This window comes from Dipodomys ordii, unplaced genomic scaffold (genome assembly GCF_000151885.1).
Source record: "Dipodomys ordii isolate 6190 unplaced genomic scaffold, Dord_2.0 Scaffold6, whole genome shotgun sequence".
NCBI lineage: Eukaryota > Metazoa > Chordata > Mammalia > Rodentia > Heteromyidae > Dipodomys > Dipodomys ordii.
In genome coordinates this window covers 5,416,201-5,438,160 of record NW_012267222.1, presented here as the reverse complement: position 1 = coordinate 5,438,160, position 21,960 = coordinate 5,416,201, and the positions used below count along the sequence as shown (strand labels likewise).

Genomic DNA, 21,960 nt, shown 5'->3' with positions numbered 1-21,960 from the left:
CGTGTGTCCAGGCAGGGATGTGTGTGCACGTGTGTCCTGGCAGGGCTGCGTGTGCACGTGTGTCCAGGAAGGGATGTGTGTGCACTTGTGTCCAGTCAGGGTTGTGTGTGCACGTGTGTCTGGGCAGGGATGTGTGTGCATGTGTGTCCGGGCAGGGATGTGTGTGCATGTGTGTCCGGGCAGGGATGCATATGCACATGTTCAGGCAGGGATGTGTGCACGGGTGTCTGGGCAGGGCTGCGTGTGCGTGTGTCTGGGCAGAGCTGTGTGTGCACGTGTGTCCAAGCAGGGATACATGTGCGTGTGTGTCCCGGCAGGGATGTGTGTGCATGTGTGTCTGGGCAGGGCTGCGTGTGTGTACATTTGTCTGGGAAGGGCTGTGTGTGCATGCCTGTGGTCTGTATGTCCTGGCAAGAAAAGCCCACTGACACGCCCCACACCCACCTCCAAGCCATCATGGAGCTGCAATCAGCTGCTGGGGGTCTGTGTGAGGATGGAAGGAAACCAAGGCAGAGTGCCCAGCATCTGGTACCCACTCTGAGAGCCACTGCTGCTCCACTGACAGTCCTCACAGCCGGCCAGAGCAGACCCTCTCCCCCAAAGTGCGAGCCCCAGGAGCCATGGCTCTGGCAGGCACCACTGCCCAGTGCAGTGTCGGCAGGAAGCACCTCAGGCTGGGAGCTGGCAGAGGTTTGCATCGGGAAGCCAGACGCATGCCCACCCATGCCCGCAAGGGCTGTGCTTGTCAGCCCTCGGAGGCTTTTGGAACCAGGCCCGAATGGAGGCGGATGTGCACAGACTGCCGCCAAGACGCCCTTAGCCCAGGAAGCACCAGCAGATGGCCCCCTGCTCCAAGCTGGCAGGTGGCCGGATAGAGGAAGGTCACCGCACCCCCAGCACCCTCCGGCCCCCGGCAGCGCACCTGCGAAGGTTGGCGTCAGGCTGTGGAAGCTGCCCGGCTTCTGCAGCTCCTGCCGCACCTGCCCGCTGTAGGTCTGGTACTGGCCCAGGACGGCGCTGCCCTTCTGCAGGCCCCGCAGGGCGCGGAAGGCCTGCAGCTTATGCTCCAGCACCGCAGCCGAGCTGCCAATGTCGCTAGGCAGCTCCATGGCGATGAGCATGAGGAGCTCCGTCAGGTGATTCTGCAGAGTGTCCCGGATGACGCCGTACTCCTCGTAGAAGCTGGTGCGGCCTGGGGGGGTGGGGGGAGAGTCAGGAGGGTCCCCAAGCCCCAAGGTGTGCCAGGACCCCCACCCCACACCCATGCTAGTGGCCCTCCTTCCTCAGCCCAAGACAAGGAGCATGCCAGAATAATCCTCCACGTGCCCAGGGCAGAGGGGCGTCCTGGATCCCCTCCCTTCACTGAGAACTGCTCTAAGGGAAAGTGACAAGTCTTGGATCCGTCCAGGAATGTGTGAGAAATTTCTAGTCCCAGCAAAGGCCGGACTGCACTGCCCTCCGGCCCTGGGCACCGGGCCGCAGCAGGTCCAGCATGCTCAGAACCGGAAGAGGCCACAATGACACAGTGGGGATGGAGGCAGGGCGCGGAGACTGACTGCTGTGTCCTGACCAAACTCCTTACCTCTAAAAATACAGAGAGGGCTGGGAAGGTGGCTCAGTGGTACAGTGTTTGCCTCGCATGCATGGGGCCCTGGGTTCGATTCCTCAGTACCACATAAGCAGAAAAAGCCGGCAGTGGTGCTGTGGCTCAAGTGGTAGAGCACTAGCCTTTAGCTGAACAGCTGAGGGACAGCGCCCAGGCCCAGAGGTCAGGCCCCACAACCAACAACAACAACAACAACAAAAATACAGAGAGCCTGGTAGCAGTGGCTCACACCTATACTCCTAGCTATTCAGGAGGCTGAGATCTGAGGATTAAGGTTCAAAGTCAGCCTAGGCAGGAATGCCCGTGAGACTCATCTTCAATCAGTCAGCAAAAAGCTGGAAGTGCAGCTGTGGCTCAAGTGGTAGAACACTAGCCTTGAACAAAAAAGGACAGTGCCCAGGCCCTGAGTTCAAGCCCCAGTACCAACATAATAGATGAGAGGTCCTTAAACTGGGGCCCAAGCCATAGGACAGGGGCTGGGGGGCTGGTTTACAGAGCTGGAAGACAGTGTAAAGAGCAAACCAGGGAGGGCAGAGGAACGATGCGCCCCAATTAGACACACTTAAAACATCCAGGAGACAGCGGGCAAACACTCGGCTCTCATGACGGTGAAAAGACACGTCAGAGTACTGGACACAGAGCCTGGCACGAGGAACACACGCCCCTGAGCACCTGCCACGAGCCACTGCACGCAGGGTCCTCTGTGGCAGGTACCGCTCACCCCTCCTCTACACAGGAGGGAGTCAGTGACCAGGGCTGACTGGCCACACACGGTACACTCCACGGCCTTCTCCAAGGCAGCCACGTCAGTGCTGATCGTCTGCCTTCAACACACATGGTTGCAGAGCTTAAGGTTCTTATGTGCATTTTCTCTGAGGCACAAGAATGATTCACATATGACAGAAAGATTCACATATGAACCAAAGTGTGTGATTCTTCATCAAAATTAGACAGGGGATTGTTTAAGGAATGTTCTATATACAGAAATAAGAAATAAAATGTGATGTACATATGTATGTATGTATACAAACCACTTATATGCATATACATACTTATAATGACATGTGTATATACATATACCTTCAATGGCATATACACACACAATGGAATTGTATGCAGCCATTAGGAAGAATGAAATGTCATCTGCAGGGAAATGAATAGATCTAAAAAATATACCAAGTGAAATAAGCCAGGTTTAGGAAGCCAAAGGACGTTTTTCTCTCCTGTGTGGATCTCAGGGGTATAAACATCAATACACAAGAAACAAATAGAGCAAGACACTCAGTGGACATGTGTGATTCCGGAAATGAGGCTGGGGGAGGGAGCATCAGGATGGGGAGGATGATGGGTGACTGGACAGGAAGCACTGGACACTGAGATGGACATGTTCAATTGTAACCTCCAGGCACCTTTTGAAGTTCAAGGGGAAAAAGCAGTATTAGGCCCGGCATTGGTGGCTCACGCCTGTAATTCTAGCTGCTCAGGAGGCTGAGATCTGAGGATCAAATCCCACTTGGGCAAGAAAAGTCTGTGAGAGCCTTATCTCCAATTAACCACCAGAAAACCAGAAGTGGTGCTGTGGCTTGAGCAAAAGAGCTCAGGGTCCGTGCCCAGGTCCCAAGGTCAAGTGCCATAACCACCAACCAAAAAAAACGAAAAGAATCATCTATCAAAAAACAGGTAACAGCCAGGCACCGGTGGCTCAAGCCTGTAATCCTAGCTACTCAGGAGGCTGAGATCTGAGGCTCGAGGTTCAAAGCCAGCCCAGGCAGGAAAGTCCGTGAGACTCTTATCTCCAATAAACCACTAGAAAACCGGAAGTGGTGCTGTGGCTCAAGGGGTAGAGCTCTCAACTTGAGCTGATGAGCTGAGAGACAGCGCCCAAACCCAGAGTTCAAGTCCCATGACCAACAAAAAACAAAACAAAATGAAAAAACATGGAACAGTAAAGGAGAGGAAATGGAACAAAATCTAAGGATAGACACACAGAAGACTATAAAGTTCTTTTTAAGCAGCTGGTAGAGATGTGGGTATAGCTCAGTGGTAAAGCATTTGCCTCCTATGCACAGGCCCTGGGTTCTAATCTCTAGCACCATGAAATTAACAAAATTAAAACCAGTTGGCAAGTTTACCAGCAAAAAGTCCAAGTAGAGCGGTGGCTCAAGTCGTAGAGCACCAGCTTTGAGCAAAGAAGCTAAGGAAGGGGTTGGAGGCATGGCTCTGTTGGTAGAAAACCAGCCAACAAGCATCAGATACAAAGTTTAAGTTTTGTTGACGAAAGAAAGAAGGAAGGAAGGAAAGAAAGAAAGAAAGAGAGAGAGAGAAAGAAAGAAAGAAGGAAGGAGAGAAAGAAAAAGAAAGAAAGAGAAAGAAAGAAAGAAAAAAAGAAAGAAAAAGAAAGGGAGGGAGGGAGGGAAAGAAGGAAGGAAGAAGGGAGGGAGGGAAGGAAAAGGAAAAAAAGCAAGCAAGCAAGCTGAAAAAATGCTAAGGGAGAGTGCTCAGAGTCAGAGTCAGCACTGGTGGAGGGGCGGGGGGGGGGGAGGGAAGAGCCAGGTACTGGTGTCTCACATCTGTAATCCTAGCTATTCAGGAGGCTGAGATCTGAGGATCATGGTTCAAAGTCAGCCCAGGCAGGAAAAGTCCATGAGACTCTATCTCCAATTAATCACCAGAAAACTCATGCAGTGTTGTAGCTCAGAGTGGTAGAGCATTCCCCTTAGGCAAAAGAGCTCAGGAAAAACACCCAGGCCCTGAGTTCAAGCCCCACAACCAGGGAGGGAAAATATACCAAAGTAATAAAAAAAACAAAGGCCACAAATTATGGGTCCATTGATTTAAAAAATATCTGTTGATATGAAATGTCCAGAAAAGGCAAGATCTAGAGAGAGAAACACAGATGCCGGGTGGCCGGGGGCCGGGGGAATGGGGAACTTATGGAGGATAGCCATTGGGTGCAGGCTTCTCTCCAGAGTAAGGAAAATACCCAAAAGCCGATTGTGGTGGTGGTGGAGGTGAACTCTGAAGATGTGCTTGAAGCGGGTGAGGCGTGTGGTGGGGGTTTACCTCTGTGGGACTTTGGGGAGTTTTAGTGTGGGGAGGCGTAGCAGTCAGAGGTGGTTTGGGAAGATGAACTGTCAGACGGACTTGTATAATGAAATCAGCGATGCTGCATTTGAAGGACATAACAGAGGAACGAGGTAACCCAGAAATGCAAGGACAGTATTTAGAGGGTGAATCTAAACTATTTGGTGGCTGGCTAGAGCCATGATCAGCAGTCCAGACTCGTGATCCCAGTATGGTCCCAGGACCAGGGTTCAAACACCTGCTCTGCCAACTTTGGCCCGGTGATCTCAAGTGAATAATGCTGACACATAGTGTTTAAAAAGGGGAGGGGGCAGAAGAATCATGTTGGCACCCCAACAGGGATGTTTTAGGGATTAAAAGAGTTAATATAAACCAGGGGCCAGTGGCTCACACCTGTAATCCTAGCTACTCAGAAGGCTGAGATCTGAGGATCAAGGTTCAAAGACAACCTGGGCAGGAAAGTCTGGGAGACTATTATCTCCAATGAACCATTAGAAAACTGGAAGTGGCACTGTGGTTCAAAGTGGTAGAGCGCTCACCTTGAGCTGAAGAGCTGAGGGACAACGTGCAGGCCCAGAGTTCAAGCCCCATGACTGACAAAAAAAAAAAAAAAAAGACCATTCAAGGTGCCACTGTGGGCCAGAGAAGGCCATAGGCCATGAAGGCTAGTAGTGAGCTGCATTTCATCAAAGCTGAAACCGCACAGATGGCAAGTGCATGGCTGATCACTGAGAGGAATGGCTACCAGTTTACCCATCCCTCCCCCCACAGCATGCTCAACCTCAGGGATGTGCAAATGTAAAAACATCAGAAGAATTGGTGACACCATATTTGGGCAGAAGGACACCAGTTCGAGCCTGAAGAACAAACCAAAGTTTGATGGAGACAATGCACCAGCAGCCTTAAATGCCCTGTTATCTGCTTACCATTCATTACATTAGCAAATCCCTAAGAGGCCCTTGTCCTATTTTTATCCAGTGGATTCTTGGTTCTCAGGGAGAATTCCTGTCACGAGCTTACTACCTGCTGGGAAGAAGAGAGCTTCCTTCACTCCATTTCAAGTTCTGGGGGTGCAGCCACATTTAGCTCGGCCTGCGGCTCTGCTCCATCCCGGCCAGCTCTGCCTTTGTGGGTGTGAGTACAGGCCCAGGGCTGGCCTGGCGCATGAACCCTGCAGCAGTCAAGCAGGAGGGTAGAGAGCTGGAGGCTGGCACTAATGGTTCCCAATATGCTGATTTGTTTTAGGAACTGCTGGTTACCACCATTGATTTTTTTTTTCCTGAAAATGACCTACACTCACTCCCATATCCTTTCCTAAAACCTACGAGTACTGGAAAAGAGCAGAAAGCTACAACGAGAAGGAAGACATCCATAAACCTGGCTCCTGTGTGTGCCAGTCCAGACTGTGCCCAAGGTCAGGGGATCACAGAGCGCAGGCAGGCAGGCAGCGCCCTGTCCTCAGGAGCCCAGCGTGAGCCCACGGGACAGGAAGTGCATAGCTTTGGCTTACTGAGCACACTGAGAAATGCTCACAAATGTCCTGGCATTACACAGCAGTTGTGCAACTTGGCAATATACTAAAATCCACAGAGCTGTGTACTTTAAGAGGGTGAATTATATTGAGTATGAATTGTATCTCGTTTTTATTTTTTTAATCTTGGCACTGTATATCACCTTTATAATAACAATTACAAAATATTTACAATGAGACCAGAAAATAAAAAAGCACCTTGGAAAGTACTGTTAGAAATGCAAAAACTAGAAACAATCAAAATGCCTAACTATAGAATGTCTACCACACATTCTGTGATAGAAACAGAACTGAATGAAAACAGAGAGCCACAACAAGATATACTATGCAAAATGCAAATACATGCAGATTGGAATATGCAAATACTCAAGTGCAAGAGAGACAGAGAGATGTCAGGTAAGAACGGATATAACGCAATGCTACAGACTAATCACAGGTCTTTGTATAATAAAGCAACCTGAGTCACAGGGGACACAGACTGTTGGATGATCGCTGCCACCTCTCCTCGCAAACTCCTAAGAAGCAGGGCCTTGCCATTGGTAATGTATTTGATGGACATTATCTGACTTTACCCTTCTACCTAAGCGAGGGATCAAGGTCTGGGCATTGAAGAGAGGCCAGGCCGAGGACGGCCACCTTCGGAAGGGGACCAGGAACCCCATTCTCACAGCTTCCACACTGGAGGAGACCCAAGCTCCCCCAGGAGAAACAGACTCTTTACAAAAATAAGAGCAACAAAAGCCAGCTGCAGCGCCTGTCCATATCTTCTGGGATCACTACAAATAAGGAAGGTGAGGGCGAGGGCGAGGCAGGCTAGCTGCTGGCTGGTTCTCTCCCCGCCCCCCTCGAAAGGAAGCTGCAACTGCCCTGGACTCACCCTGCAGACAGCTCAGCAGATGGCACGGGAGGGGCGCTGGCCCTGCTGAGTGAGCTCCCGACGCCTCCTGGCACTCAGGTGGGCGGCTGGACAGCTGGCGCTACCTCAGAGGACCTGGCTACGTCAGTCCCTCGGTGCGGGGCACCGATGTCCACTCTAACCCGCACTGTGCTCTTCCCCCAGTGTCGGGATGAGGACCCTCTCCCAATGGAAGTCCTCTTCCTTCCCCGGTCCAAGCCTCTGTGCAGAGGGAAAACGAGGGCCACAGTGTGCCCCTGAGAGCCCCCTGCCAGGCAGGCCAACTGCGGAGGCCCTGGGCAACTGGGAGACCAGGCGTACAGTGGTCACAGGTTCCGGTTCTAAGGAGCCACACGCTGTGGTTCAAATCCCAGTCCCGCCTCCTGAAAGACCTGGCCGCTCCTGTCTACTGAGCACTTCCTGGGGTTGATGAGAGCCACTCCGCAGCCACTGCCACACAGCGGCCGCTGACCTGGCCTGCATCACTCTGGCCACGCTGCTGCCAGAGCCCCGGGCATCTCTGACTCCACGCTGGGACCCTTGAGGGGAGCAGCAGGTGAGACCACCAGGTTGGCACGGGATGCTGCCATTTGGGTGAGGACAAACATCAAACGACCTTGCAGCTCAAAACCCTGGCCCAAGGCTCTGTCCACACCAGGCCAGGAAAGCTCAGCACCCTAGTCTGGCTCGCAGCACACAGGCTATGGTCCAGACTGGCGGCAGGGGGCGGGCAGCTGCTGCACACTTGCCAGGAGAAGTGGGGTCTAGCCCAGCTTAGCAGGGGTGGGGCTGGGGTCTGAGCCATAGCCTGTGCCCTTGGTCCTTCTGCCTTGGAAACATTCATTTGTCTGCTAAGCCCACCGAACTCTGGTAGGATACCATCTTGGCCTCCTGTCTGCTCGCCACCCCACTACCCACATGGCAGCAGCCTCAGCCCTGTGGTGGTGGGGGAATGGGGGGGGGGGACAGTGCCTGCCCTCTCTCCAGCTTGGACTACAGAGTCCAAAGCAGGATCAGGAAGAGGGGAGGTGTGCGGGTCACAGCGCTGGCACAGGCTCCGCAGGGTTCTCTCCTGGTACACACACGCATGAAGAGAAAGAACCTGGGCTTGTCCTGCCACTTCTGAGCCTGTCCAGGGAGACCCAGCCCCAGCAGTGCAGCCGCGAAACAGGCAGAGGACCAGTTCTGGCGGCTGGAGCCCTCAGGAAGAGAGGAGCCTTGGCTGCCTGCCCACTCCACACTCTCAGGGCCAAACCAGCTGCTCAGCTCTGCAGAGGGAGACAAAGGCTGAGGGAGGACACGGTGCCACTGGGGCCTTGGACCCCTCAGGTCCAGACCACCCACAGCTGAGCCCCTGCAGAGCCCGAAGGGGATTTCTGGAGGACTCAGGAGGACTTCCAGAGACCTGCGAACAGTCACGGCCAGGGGCCAGAACTCTGCTATGGGCCCCAGAGGGGAGAAGCCCAGAGCCTTTTGAGAGTTGCCCTTCAAAGCCTGGCCTCTGCTGCTCACCTGCCCCCCCCACACACACACACCAGGGCGGGGGGAGCATTTGTAACCTTCTCCATTAATCTTCATCTGCAACCCCACAGCCCACACAAAGCTTGCAATGCTACATACCCATTCAGAGAGGAAAGCAGGGAAAGCCTAAGAGTAACTAGGGGAAAAAGGAAGAGAAATGGCAAGGAGAAAGGACAAGTGGAGAGAAAAAAAGGCAGAGCTTCTGGCCACACACTCACACACACATGCACACTCTCCTGGTCTAATGTGTGGCCTGCCCTTTCTCTGGCCTTGGGAACTCCCTGCAGCTGCACGAAGTGGGTACAGGACGGGGCTGGATGTGGACACAACTGGCCTGCCATGCACACCTGCCACGCCTAGGAGCTGGAGCTACACTGCTGTCCCCCAGACCGCCTCCCACCCTCCACCCCAAGCCCTGGACAAGTCACCAAAGCTCATCTGTAAGGGGGCGGGTAGCTGTCCCCTATCACATGGCAGCCAGGAGGGGTCGCTAAGGACACCATCCAGGTCAACATGCATTATGGCTGGGTAAGAACTGCTTGAAACAGACTGGGTGCCAGAAAATGTAATAGCACCCAGAGCGCCAGAGCTCAAAGGGGCCTCAGCCGTCATCGCCTCCAGACCTGTGTGCCTGCAGATGCGGCAGTGACGGGTTGTGGGGATGCGCTGATGAGCTGGAGGCAGAGACGGGTCTCCTAACCCCCGCTCACATGCCTGCTCACAGGCATTTATTCAGCACTCCGAGGGGGGAGCTTTCTGGGTCTACAGTCAGATCCCACACACCGTGTGACAAGTACAGGGACAGCCCAGAGAGCAGGGGTGGAGAAGGCCAGGAGAGGGTGCATGCAACAGGAAGTGGGCCTCACAAGCCTCAGGCACCCCCCCACACCCTCAGGAGAAAGAGCAATGGAGCTAGTACCAGCCCCCTCCCCCCCACTTCCCCACCCCTCCCCGGTACAGGGTGAGAAGGAAGGGCCCTGCTTGCACAAGCTCTGGAGTGTGCAAAGCCCTCACACAGCTCTGGTGATCTCCACCACACTGGTAAATCCCAGGGAAGCTTCCAGCCCTTACCCCTTGCCAGCTGTTCCCAGGGTCTGTGCCGTGTATGGCACAGGCAGCTGGCCCCTGCAGAGCTAGGCTCCCAGCAGGCCCCAGGGAACCATAGAGGCAGAAAGCCTCCCTCTGAGCCCTGCGGGCCACACACAGGGCCAGGGTGCTGCTCAGACCTCCAGCCAGCCAGACACAGGCTAGCATGGCCTCCAAGTGCAGGGCCCACAGCTACATACACACACCTTCCGCATCCACCGTCTCCTTCATGATGATCTCCACCCGTTCCACGTGGTGCCGGTTCCAGAGGCCATCCAAGGCCTGGCGGTTCTGGTCCCGGAAGGGCAGAATCTGAGCCACGGCCTGTGAGGAAGGAAGACTGGACGTGGATGCTTCTCTAGAGGAAGAAGGTGGCTCTGTTTCAAGTGTTCAAAGCATCCCTATTCTCCAATCGGGGGAGCAGATACTCCATGGGCAATAGTTTGGGGTCTTGGGTTTCATAGCCTATTAAAGACTTCTGAAATTTCAACACCTTTTTTTTTTTGTTTTGGGTGACACTGGAGTTTGAACTCAGGTCCTTACGTTTGCTAGGCAGTCATTCTAGAGTGCTTGCCTAGCATACACAAAGCCTGGGGTTCAATTCCTCAGTACCACAAAAATGTAATAATAAATTTTTAAAAGATTTAAAGTGAATACATTCAGCATATCTTCTGATTTTGCAGTGAGTAAAATTCTCAACAGTACCTGACCTGATCAGGGACCACTATTTGGGACTGGTACTCTGGCAACTGCATGGGCTGGAGACTGAAGCCTTTGCCAGGTAACAACCTGGCACTCAGCACCTAGGGGGCAGGTGTGCTGTGCTCTGGGCTGGGGTGGCAGGGCCTGGATGCACCTCCTCAAGGTTTGAGGCTTGTGCAGCGAACTGGCTGCTGACATGCACCCCACAAGATCCTTCATCAGGGCTTAGGGGTTCACAGCCCCTATCAGTGTTAAGATCTTGTTACTCGTCTTCAGCCCAAAGAGAACTCAGGAAGCAGGAATTGCTGGGAAGAGACATACGGGTATAAAGTTAGAACGCCAATCTAATTCCTACAGTGTCCCCCACAGATCCCCAGCTGGGTCACTCTGTGGAAAAGCAGGGTGATGGGGCAGAGCCAAAGCCCAGACCCCGTCTGGGAAGCCCCAAGGATGGGCCTATACAAACACCAGGATTGGGGACACTGAGACAAGCAAGGCAGTCCTGCCTGCTGCCCCCTAATATCCTCGGGCCCTGCAGGGAGACCTGGGGGCTCAAGCTCCAGTGCCCTTGGGCCTCTTTCCACATTTTGTGCCTGCGGAGTTCCTTGGCAGCCCTGGTGGCTCACCTGCTTGCCCAGGTAATGGTCCACTCGGAACATCTCCTCCTCTTGGAAAAAGCTCCCGAGTTCCGTGGCCAGTTGCTGGGCTGAGTGGTAGTCGTGGCCGAAGGGTTTCTCGAGGACAACCCGCAGCCAGGCGCCAGGGGCTGGCCGGCAGCTGCTATTAATGTGGCGGGCAATGTCGGCATAGGCGAAGGCAGGCACTGAGAAGTAGAAGATCCTGCCAGCCTCCTGGAGGCCCTCCTGCTGGACATGGGCCTCGATATGTCTGCTCAGAGCCTGGTAGTCCTCAGCCGTCCTCAGTTGGTGGTACTGGCTTAGCTGCAGGAACTGCTCCTTGAGTTCAGCGCAGTGGCTGGGCATGGTGTCCTTGGGGCAGGAGAGAGTCTCCAGGGCCTTGGCCATGAGCTCCTGGCCCTGTTGGGGAGGCGTTAGAGCGGCCCCGTGGAAGCTAAAATGGTGGCCGTTCCCTGCCTCGTCCAGGTACAGCTGGAAGAGTCCCTGCCACAAGTACTTCTTTGCCAGGTCCCCGGTGGCTCCCAGCAGGATTATGGACACATGTCCACGGAGCTCCTGGGCCTGCAGGCAGCCCAGCAGCGCCAGGCACACAGCCACTGTGAGCATCTTGCAAGCGCCTGGGAGCCTGGGGTGACGGAACGAGGAAGGATAAGACTCGCGGCTGTGACCCAGAAGCAAACCTGTGTCTAGGGCGGCAAACATTTCCTGCCTGGCGAGAAACGGCCATCGTTCTTGGGAATAAATGCGCCGCGCCGCGCCGTACGGCGCCAGGCTGCACTGCCCCACGCTACACGGCCCCTCCTTCCTACAACCAGGCCTCTGTGCCAGGCAGGCAGTGGGAGGGAGGCAAACAAAGCCACAGGCCACATGGTGGCTGCTGGGAACTAGGTGACACAAGCCACCAGACAGGGCCGGAAGGAGAGGCTGTACAAACACTGCCTGTTCCCCAGGGGAGCACAGGTCCCCAGGGTCGGCAGGGGAAGCCCCGCCCAGCTCTGGGCTGTTCCCAGGCCTGTAGACCATGGCTGGGACTGGGGGGAGTACCTACCGCCTCTTCAGCCCTCATTTGGCTTTTTCCCCAGTCTAATGGCCTCTGCCAACATAAGCATGCTAACAAAGGGCTCTAGCACAAGGATTAGGAACTAACTTCGGGCGTGGGGCATGGCTGCAGCCAGTAATCCTGGCTACTGGACAGGCAGGGATCAGGCGATTGTGGTTCAAGGCCAGTCTAGGCATACAAGTTTCTAAGACTCCATAGCAACCAATGACTAGGCACAATAGCACAGGCCTATCATCCCAGTGACAAAGGGAAGGACAGTAGTACCGGCCAGCCTGGACAAGAAGGGAGACCCCCCACCTTGAAAATAAACTACATAGAAGTGGCGCTGTAGCTCAAGTGGTAGAGCGCTCGCCTTGAGCTGAAGAGCTGAGGGACAGCGCCCAGGCCCAGAGTTCAAGCCCCATGACCGAAAAAAAAAAAAAAAAAAAGAAAAGAAACTACATAAAAAGGGGCTAGTGGGGTAACTCAAGTAGTAGAGCACCTGCTTAGCAAGTGCGAGGCTCTGAATTCAATCCCTAGTACTGCCAAAAAAAAGCAAAACAAAAACGCTGGTCTGGGCTAGGAAGGTGGCTCAGTGGTAGAGCACTTGCCTCCCATGCATGAGGCCCTGGGTTCAATTCCTCAGCACCACAGAAGCAGAAAAAAGCCAGAAGTGGCGCTATGGCTCAAGTGGTAGAGCGCTAGCCTTGAGCTGAAGAGCTGAGGGACAGCGCCCAGGCCCAGAGTTCAGGCCCCACGACCGACATACACACACACAAAAAAAACCAACTCTAGGCTGGTTGTGTGGCTCAGTGGTGGAGCACTTGCCTGACACACAAGAATACTGGGTTCCATGGGGGGGGGGAGGGAAAGGGAGGGAGAAGGAGGGAGAAGAAGGGAAGCGGAGGGAGAGGGAGGGGGGAGGGAGGGGAGAGAAAGAGAGAGAAGCAATGGCCATCTTGGGGTATTGTGCTCACACAGATGGAGTTTTAAAGAGATACAGATGTATAAAAGGCTCCTATCGGCCTCCTATGCGGGGGTGTGGGGGGGCGCCTCCAGCCCGCCCCCTCCTCCTGCATCTTCAACCTTCTCTAAATACACACCCCTCAGGCCTACTCTACTGCTTTCTGTCTTTTGAGTGAAAGTCCTTGGGCTTCAACTGTTTCTTTCTTAACTGGCAATGGCCCCGGCCAGAGGGAAGGCAACGCCACAAGGTCAGTGCAGGAGCAGCCGCAGGAGGAACCCGAACCCCGGGACACAGCCTGCCGAGGGGAGGTGCCAGTAGCCAGCTGTTTCCAAACCCTGATCTGGCTGGGGATGGGTCCAGTGTGGAGCCTGGACGGGCAGGCGGGGAGCTTGTGACCCAGGCCAGCGCCTCGGCCACCCCAGCCTGTCAGTGAGGAAGGGTGGATGATCCCCCCCCCCCCCGCACTGCGCCACCAAGCCTCCTCTGGGGAGCGAGTGCGAGTGCGTCAAGCCGCAGTCTGCTAAGCAGCACTTCCAGCCCAGCCTCAGGTCATCTCGCAACGAAACACAGGCGGCACTGGGGATCTGGACACCGTTGCTTACTCTGCCCTTGCTAAGCCCTGTCTTCGATCACAGTGGGCAACATGTGTTTGTTCATTTCCTAACCGTGCCTTTTAACCTTAACACTGTGGCGCAAATGGCAATGCGCATTACACTTTTGGAGAGGGCAAGACTTGTAATGTGATAAAGAAGGTCCAGGGAGGGTGGAGGTGTGGCTAGCAAAGTGCAAAGGCCCTGGGTTCAAACCCTAGTACTGCCAAGTTTAAAAAGGGAGGGAGGGAGGGAGGGAGAGAGGGAGGGAGGGAGGAAGGGAAGAAAGGAAAGGTCCTGAGGTGTAGTTGCTGACAGCTGCCCCCAACTCACCCTCCCCAATTGCAACACTGACTTGGCAGACCTAGGGTGGGTCCCAAGGCCTTGAGTGGTTTGATTTGCCCATCCCTTTAACTGGCTGCTAACTACTGAGTCACACACACACACTTGCTGGAGCGGGTACTTGGCAGGGTCTAGGACAGCTACATCACCTCGTTTCCCACAGGAGATAACTGGGTACTGGGACTTTGTGATGGCCTGGGAGCAGACCCAGCCCCTGCGCTTGGAGGCCTTAGTGTCACTTGGCTGAGCCTACTAGGAGAAAGAAGGAGGCATGTGATGAGACTAGCTAATGCTGGCTGAGTGAAGTGGAAGACGCCTGCAGGTCCCAGGGTCTGCACAATTCCACTGTTCCCTGGCCTCTGGGGCTCCACAGCCAGCCCCGCAGACTCCGTCACCCCCGTGCCGGGAGCCGGGGAAGCCCGGCACAGCTACCCTCCCAGATGCGCCACACACGGTGGGCAGAAATGATCCAAACCCATAATGCAACAGAAAATAAGTCACTCCACCAGGGACCAGCGGCTCATGCCCTGAGGTCTACCCCTCTCCCATGCCACTCTGTGTGTAAGGTTTGCTTTTTTCCCTGAATCAAACATATCTCTTCCAGCTTTCTTTGCTCTGAGAAGAACAGACCATGAAATAAATCTATCAGAATTGTGTACCTGAAGTAAGCACAAGAGCCACCTAGTACCTGATCCAACTATGAACTCGCTCTCTCTCCCTCTCTCTCTCTCTCTCTCTCTCTCTCTCTCTCACACACACACACACACACACATACACAATCAATCAATCAATCAATGAGAAAATCCAGAGTGCACCATTTGCAAAGCTGTAGGACAGGAAGGGCCGGATATCATCAGATGGGGGGGAATGGGAAAATGTGGTCCCTCCAGTCCAGATTTCCTGACCAGATCCCTCACTGACAAGCCCTTTAACCTGGGGCGCAGGAAATGCACCTTTGCACTGAAGCATGTCTGCATTTTCCTGTCCCTCCATTCAGCACTTTTAAGTCTCTACCCTGCCCGCAGGACGATGCGGTTCAGGCTCCGCTAGTACCCTGAGCCCCAGCCAGTACAGCAGGGCCAAGCAAGCCAGAGCCGAGTTATGACGGGGACGCTGATACCGGAGTGTGGAGGGTGGCTCACACCTGTCATCTCGGCTACTCAGGATTGCTGCTGTGGCAAAAAGTTAGGGAGACCCCATCTCAGCCAATGAGCTGGGTGTTGTGGTACACATCTATCACCTAGCGCACTGAGAGGCTACAGATAAGGGTCGAGGTCCAAGCCAGCCCTAGGGAAAGAATTTGAGTCTACACAAAAAAATTACCTTCGCAAAAAGGGCTGGAAGCAGAGCTTAGTGGTTTTCCCAGCATGAGTTCTTGAGTTCAAATCCCATATTCCAAAGAAAGGCGGAAAGGGAGAGAGGAAGGAAGAAAAGGAGGGAGGGAGGGCAGGAGAGAGGGAAGGAAGGAGGAAGGAGAGAAAAGAGTTAAAACAAAATTCTCTGAGGTTGTATCTTAAAAGAATATGGACAGCCAGGCGCTGGTGGCTTACACCTGTAACCCTAGCTAAGGAGGCTGAGATCTGACGATCCCAGTCCAAAGCCAGCCCTGGCAGGAATGTCTGTGAGACTCTTATCTCCAATAAACCACCAGAAAACCGGAAGTGGTGGTGTGGTTCAAGCGGTAGAACACTACCTTGAGCTGAGGAGCTGAGGGCCAGTGCCCAGGCCCAGAGTTCAAGCCCCCATGACTGACCAAAAAGAAAAAGAAAAAAGAATATGGAGGAGCCAGGTGCTAGTGGCTCACACCTATAATCCTAGCTACTCAAAAGGCTGAGTGAGACCTTGTGGTTTGAAGCCAGCTTGGGCAGAAAGTCCATGAGAATCTTATGTCCAATTAACAACCAAAAGCTGGAAGTGGAGCTGTGGTTCAAGTAATAGAGTACTGGTCTTGAGCAAAAGAGTTCAGGGACAGTGCCCAGGCCCTGAGTTCAAGCCGCAGGACTGGCATTAAACAACAACAACAAAAATGACTATAATGGATACAGTTTCAATTACAATTTTTGTTCAAGAATCTAGCTAGGAGAAATGGTGCAGTGGCTCAAAGTGGTAGAGAACTAGCCTTGAGCTGAAGAGCTAGAGACAGCGCCCAGGCCCAGAGTTCAAGCCCCATGACTGGCCAAAAAGAGAAGAAAAAAGAAAAGAAAAAAAGAAACTAGCTGGCAAACAAGCATGTTTCAGGCCTGTAATCCCTGCACTTGGGAGGTTGATGTGTTCAAAGCCAGCCTAAAATACATAGTGAGACCTTGTTGGGAGGGTGGAGGGTGGGAGAGGAGAGAGAGAAGAAAAGAGGAGGAGATGGGAGAGGAGAGAAAGTGAACAAGCAAGCAAGCAAGCAAGCTAAGCCAGCAATGCTCTCACCACTGAGAGCAGGTCTTTCCCGCCCGCACTGGGACCGCTCTGCAGAGCTCATGCTGGCGTTCAGATGGACTGGACCCAGGGATCTGGTCCCTTACCCTTGATGGCCCGATGCTGGGCCTGCAAGGTCAGCACTGGAGAGACTCACCTGTGAGACAAGGGCCCTGCATGCATCCCAGAAGGGGGAACCCTGACTTGGCCAGCCAGGAGGTTTAGATCAGAATCTGGCTCCAGCCCTCGTTTCCGCCCGGGCAGGAAATGGCAGGCCAGCGTCCACACGGCTGTCCTTGCCCAGGCCTGGCCCAGGCAGAGCCAGGCAGTGCCGGAGCTACACTCAGAAACAGGGGCTGGTTGACCCCAGGAGGCCGTGCTGGACCGCTCAGCCCAGCAGGGCAGAGGCGGGAGGGGGAGATCAAGGGTTGCTGCCCAACCGTGACCCCTGTACACCTTTGATAGCTGCCTCTGTGCGCAAGGTGGGAAGATGGAAAATTCCTCCAATCACAGCCTGCCAGTTTGGACTTTTTAGAAGAGTAGGTAGGTAACTGGAAATGTGGTGTAATGGTGGAGTGTTTGCCTAGCATGCATTCAGCCCCGAGTTCAATTCCTCCAGACCACATAAACAAATAAAATTTTAAAAACTAAAAATAAAAAAAACTTAAGAAAATAATAAAAAGGCCAGGCACTGGTGGCTCACACCTGTCATCCTAGCCACTCAGGAGGCTGAGATCTGAGGATTACAGTTCAAAGCCAGCCCTGGCAGGAAAGTCAGTGAGACTCTTATCTCCAATAAACCACCAGAAAACTGGAAGTGGTGCTGTGGCTCAAGTGGTAGAGAACTAGCCTTGAGCTGAAGAGCTGAGGGCCAGTGCCCAGGCCCAGAGTTCAAGCCCCATGACCAACAAAAAAAATTTAAAAAATAAAAAACTAGTGTGGTAGGAAGACAAGAATCCAAACTAAAGGTCGTTTTTAAACTAAAAAAGAGGAGATATATATATATATATATATATAGCCTTGCCAACCCAAGTATTTTCCTGCTGGGGTCCCCTCTTGTTCCCACCCACTCACTAAAATCTAACAATGCAGCCATAGGTCCAGCCCCAGTGTCAATCAATTTCACTCTACCAGACTGGGGACAAATGCTTCCAGATCTGGGGTTCATCTTGAACAGAGACCCCTCGCTCCCATCACCTCTCCATGCCCCAGATTCTATAAACTCAGTGATGAGCCAGGCTCACTTCACACCTGCAAACTGGACTCAAGCGCCCCATTTGTGGGATTTCTTTTTTACAGTTGTTAAGCACACAGTCATGATCAACAATGAAATTCTATAACTCTGGCTCACACCAGTGATCCTGGCCACTCAGGAAACTGAAATGGAGAGACTGCAGTTTCAAGCCAGCCCAGGTAGAAAAGTCAGTGAGACTCTTAGCTCCAATTAGCCAGCAAAAAGCCAGAAGTAAAGGTGAGTCTCAAGTGGCAGAGTGCTATCCTTGAGAGAAAAAGCTAAGGGACAATGAGTGCCCTGAGTTCAAGCCTCAATACCCAGACCAAAAAAAAAACAAAAACAAAAACAAAAAAACAAAAAACAGAATTGTATAAATTTGTAATCAAGTACATTACATTAAAAGCTAAAGTAGTAAGTTATTAAAGCGTACCACCTCCTGACCATTTGACTGGCTTTTACTCTCATCAATGCTGGTAAAATTCCTTCTAACAGGCTCACGCCTGTAATCCTAGCTACTCAGGAGGCTGAGATCTGAGGATCGTGGTTCAAAGCCAGCCCGGGCAGGAAAGTCTATAAGACTCTTATTGCCAATTAACCACCAGAAAGCTGGAAGTGGCACTGTGGCTCAAAGTAGTACAACACTGACCTTGAACAAAAGTGCCCAAGTCCCGAGTTCAAGCCCTAAGACAGAAAAACAAACAAAATTGTATCCAAAAGAGAGATATTCCATACTGCTGTGCTTGAACTTTGCCAACAGCAGACACTTGGCCAGTCCATGCTCCCAGAATGCACTTCTCCCCTCCACACTAGACAAGTGCACTCAGCTGCAGCTGGGCATCTAGCAGACTTCATATGGTCAACACTGATTTGACTAGCACCCCCGCCCCCATCGCCAACCTGCTTCAAATGCCGTTTCCCAAGCTTCCGGAAACGCCACCACCTCCTTCCTGGTGGTCCTGGCACCAACCTTGGTGCTATTTGAGCTGTCAGCAGATCCCACGGCGTGTCTTCAAAGTTCATTAGAATACAACTTCTCAGCACCTTCTTCCCCTCCACCAACCCTCTGCATCACTACGTGAGCTCCTGTGTGGCCTCTTGCTTCCACCTCTGGTCCCTACAGAGTGAGCCGGCAGTCGGATCTTTTCATAGTGTTAGGCAGTAAGGGTCTGCATGGATCTGGCCTCTCCCAGATCGCTGACCTCTTCTACTATTCCACCCCTTGTTTAGGCTCCAGCTGTCCATGTTCCTGCCCCAGGACCTTTGTACCTGCTGTGTTCCCTGGCCCACTTTTCCCCACAGATGTCCACTTGGTTCACACCCTCACTAACTTTAGCTCTTTGCTGAAATGTCAGTAGCTCGGTAAGGCTTTCCCTGCCACCCCTGTCCCATAGCAGCTGTCCCCCTGTGTGCTCTATTTCTCCCTGTCCTCTCTATACCACTTTCTTTTTTTTTTGGGGGGGGGGTCCAGTCGTGGGCCCAGAGTTCAGGTCTCACGACCAGACACACACACAAAAAAACAACTTTTTTTGCGGGGGTGGGGGGGTGGGGGATGGGCATAGTAGTAGTGTTTGAACTCAGGGTTGTTTAGCAGGTGCTTTTCTAGTCACATTCCTCCAGCTATTGTAAGAACAAGGGCTAACGGGGCATTAGGAGCTCAGGCTAGTAATCCCAGCTACTCAAGAGACGGAGATCTGAGGACTGAACTCAAAGCCAGCACAGGCTTTGAGTATGGTTTAAAGCCAAAAGTGGAGCTATTGCTAAATTAGTAGAGTGCTGTTCTTGAGAGTAAAAGGTAAGGGGCAGTACCTAGGTCCTGAGTTCAAGCCCCAGTACAGACACAGACAGACAGAGACACAGACACACACACACAAATAAAAAAGAGCTATTTATTTAGTATTGATCCATATGCTAAATGCTAGACTAAGAATACACTTGAATTCTTGCCATGACTCCATGAGTTGAGTACTGTCGTTCATTAACCCCAAGTTTAGCAGTGAGCAGAGAGGAAAATAAGGTTCAGAGTTAGGCTGACTTCCCCAATGTCCAACAGTTTCAAGGGGATAGGATTTAAGTACAAGGCAGTCTGGATCCAGAGCTAACCTACCATGCCTGTAGCTCAGGGCTAGGTGTCCAGATGGCAGAATTGTGTTGGTATAGACACTGGCTGTGCAACTCTACAAGAATGGATCAACAATGGTCTCAGCAACCCTGCTCTTTGCCTCATCCCTTTCATCCAACAGTGACTCATACTTCCACCTGCTAAGATGAAGGCCTGGGGACTGGGTTGGAGACCTGTTAATCGAGAGACCTTAAATTCGTGAGAGACCTTAAATTCAACTTTTTGTTCTGCCTCTGAACAATGAGGTGGCCTCTGAGAAGTTATTTAAATTCTTTGTGCCTCTCCCAGGGGACAGGAAAGAAATCAATCAAGACAGGAAAACAAGTCAATCAGGAATCCACAAGTTGATGATCAGAGCGCAGCACTTAGCGACGTCCTCCCTCAGAGCACCTGTCAGCTTCTGCCCAGCACTGGTGGCTCATGCCTGTGATCCTAGTTACTCAGGAGGCTGAGATCTGAGGATCACAGGTCAATGCCACCCAGACAGGAAACGCCGTGAGACTCTTATCTCCAATAAACCACCAGAAAACCTGAAGTGGTGCTATAGCTCAAGTGGTAGAGCGCTTGCCTTGAGCTGAAGAGCTCAGAGACAGCACCCAGGCCCAGAGTTCAAGCCCCATGACTGACAAAAAGAAAAGAAAGAAATATCAGCTTCTATCACTGGATATTGTAAACATTATGCACACCTATGAAAGAAAGCATTTCTTAGCTTCTTGAAACTCCTGTAAAAAATTTAATGAACCAACAGGGCACCAGTGGCTCATTACTGTAATCCTAGCTACTCAGGAGGTTGAGCTCTGAGGATCACAGTTCAAAGTCAGCCTGGGAAGAGCAACAGGTAATGACCCTTATCTCCAGTTAACCAGCAGAAGCCAGAAGTAGAGCTGTAGCTCAAATAGAGTGTAATCCTTCAGTGAAAAAACTAAAGACACAGCACCCAGGCCCTGAATTCAAGACCCAATATGTGCAGAGAGGGGAACGGTTGGAAGTAAAGATCTAAGGAGCTCTAAATCCGAAACTCCAGCTCTAAAATGGGGATAACCTACCTCATTTTATTGCCTGGCCAGAAGAAATCAGATTGAGGACACAGAAATCTTTGGGAAGATACAGTAGTGAGAGATGGAAGCAAGGTCAGACTATTGATCTCTAGGGCTGGTCAGGGTCCCTAGGTAAGAACCTAGCAGAATTCACTGTGCAATTTACAAAAGAGGGGGGGGGCTGCCTTGTTTGAATTCCATTGGGGAAGTGAAAGTTAAGATCCTTTGGCTGCCCTGAGAAGATTAAAAGTTTCCAATTCCCTTTGTTTGCCCACACATTTGTTTCACTTTTAAAAGGCCGTGAGCTGTCCTGTTCCAGTCACAGGAACTGAGTACTAATTCCAGTTTGGGATAAAAACAAACAAATTCAGCCGGGTGTCAGTGGCTCATACCTGTAATCCTAGCTACTCAGGAGGCTGAGATCTGAGGATTATGGTTCAAAGGGCAGGAAATTCCATGAGACTGTTATCTCCAATAAACTACTAGAAACCCGGAAGTGATGCTGTGTCTCAAGCAGTAAAGTGCTCGTCTTGAGCTGAAGAGCTGAGGGGCAGTGCCCAGGGCCAGAGTTCAGGCCCCATGACCGACCAAAAAAAAAACAAAACCAAAAACAAAATTCAGTGCATTGGCTAATGTGGCTTTTTGTTACGCATTCATGTAGTTCAAAGAAGGTGGGGGCGGGGAGGCAGACAGCGGCTCATGCCATCTATAATAACAACCGCTCAGGAGGCTGAGATCTGAGGATCTCAGAGGGTTTGAAGCCGGCCCAGACAGGAAAGTCCATGAGACTCTCATCTCCAATTGACCAGCAAAAAGCAGGAAGTGGAGCTGTGGCTCAAGTGGCAGAGTGCCAAGGAGCAGCGCCCAGGCCCTGAGTTCAGGCACACACACCCAACAAAAAGTAACACCGAAACCTCCCGGAAGGGAGCTCTCTCCGGCTCGTACCAGAAGGGCCATTTTTCTCTCAAGTATTGCCAAGATTGACCAAAACGATGAGCCTCACAAATCCCGAAGACTCTATCAAGCCACGCACCCGGTTCTCCATCACGTTACCTTGCGTGGGCCACGGGTCAGGGGCGGTTAGGGGTGTGCGGAGGCCCGAGCCCTGGGGTGTCTCCCGCAGTGTGGGTCTCCGGCGGAGCCGTCGAGGCCGGCGGTGGGCC

The 21,960-nt window shown here is 52.6% G+C and overlaps 1 protein-coding gene across 1 annotated transcript in view; it reads right to left on the bottom strand.

Moving 5' to 3' along the window:
- Positions 1 to 21,907, bottom strand: part of H6pd (hexose-6-phosphate dehydrogenase (glucose 1-dehydrogenase)) — a 25,515-nt gene extending 3,608 nt beyond the window's left edge. The window contains exons 1-4 of the mRNA XM_013035935.1: positions 21,851 to 21,907; positions 11,052 to 11,688; positions 9,930 to 10,047; positions 923 to 1,192 (exon numbers count right to left, since the gene is read on the bottom strand). Coding sequence (XP_012891389.1) covers positions 923 to 1,192; positions 9,930 to 10,047; positions 11,052 to 11,669 — 1,006 coding nt within the window. The 5' untranslated portion in view covers positions 11,670 to 11,688; positions 21,851 to 21,907. The remainder of the gene's footprint in view (positions 1 to 922; positions 1,193 to 9,929; positions 10,048 to 11,051; positions 11,689 to 21,850) is intronic.
- Between the last annotated feature and the right edge of the window lie 53 nt (positions 21,908 to 21,960).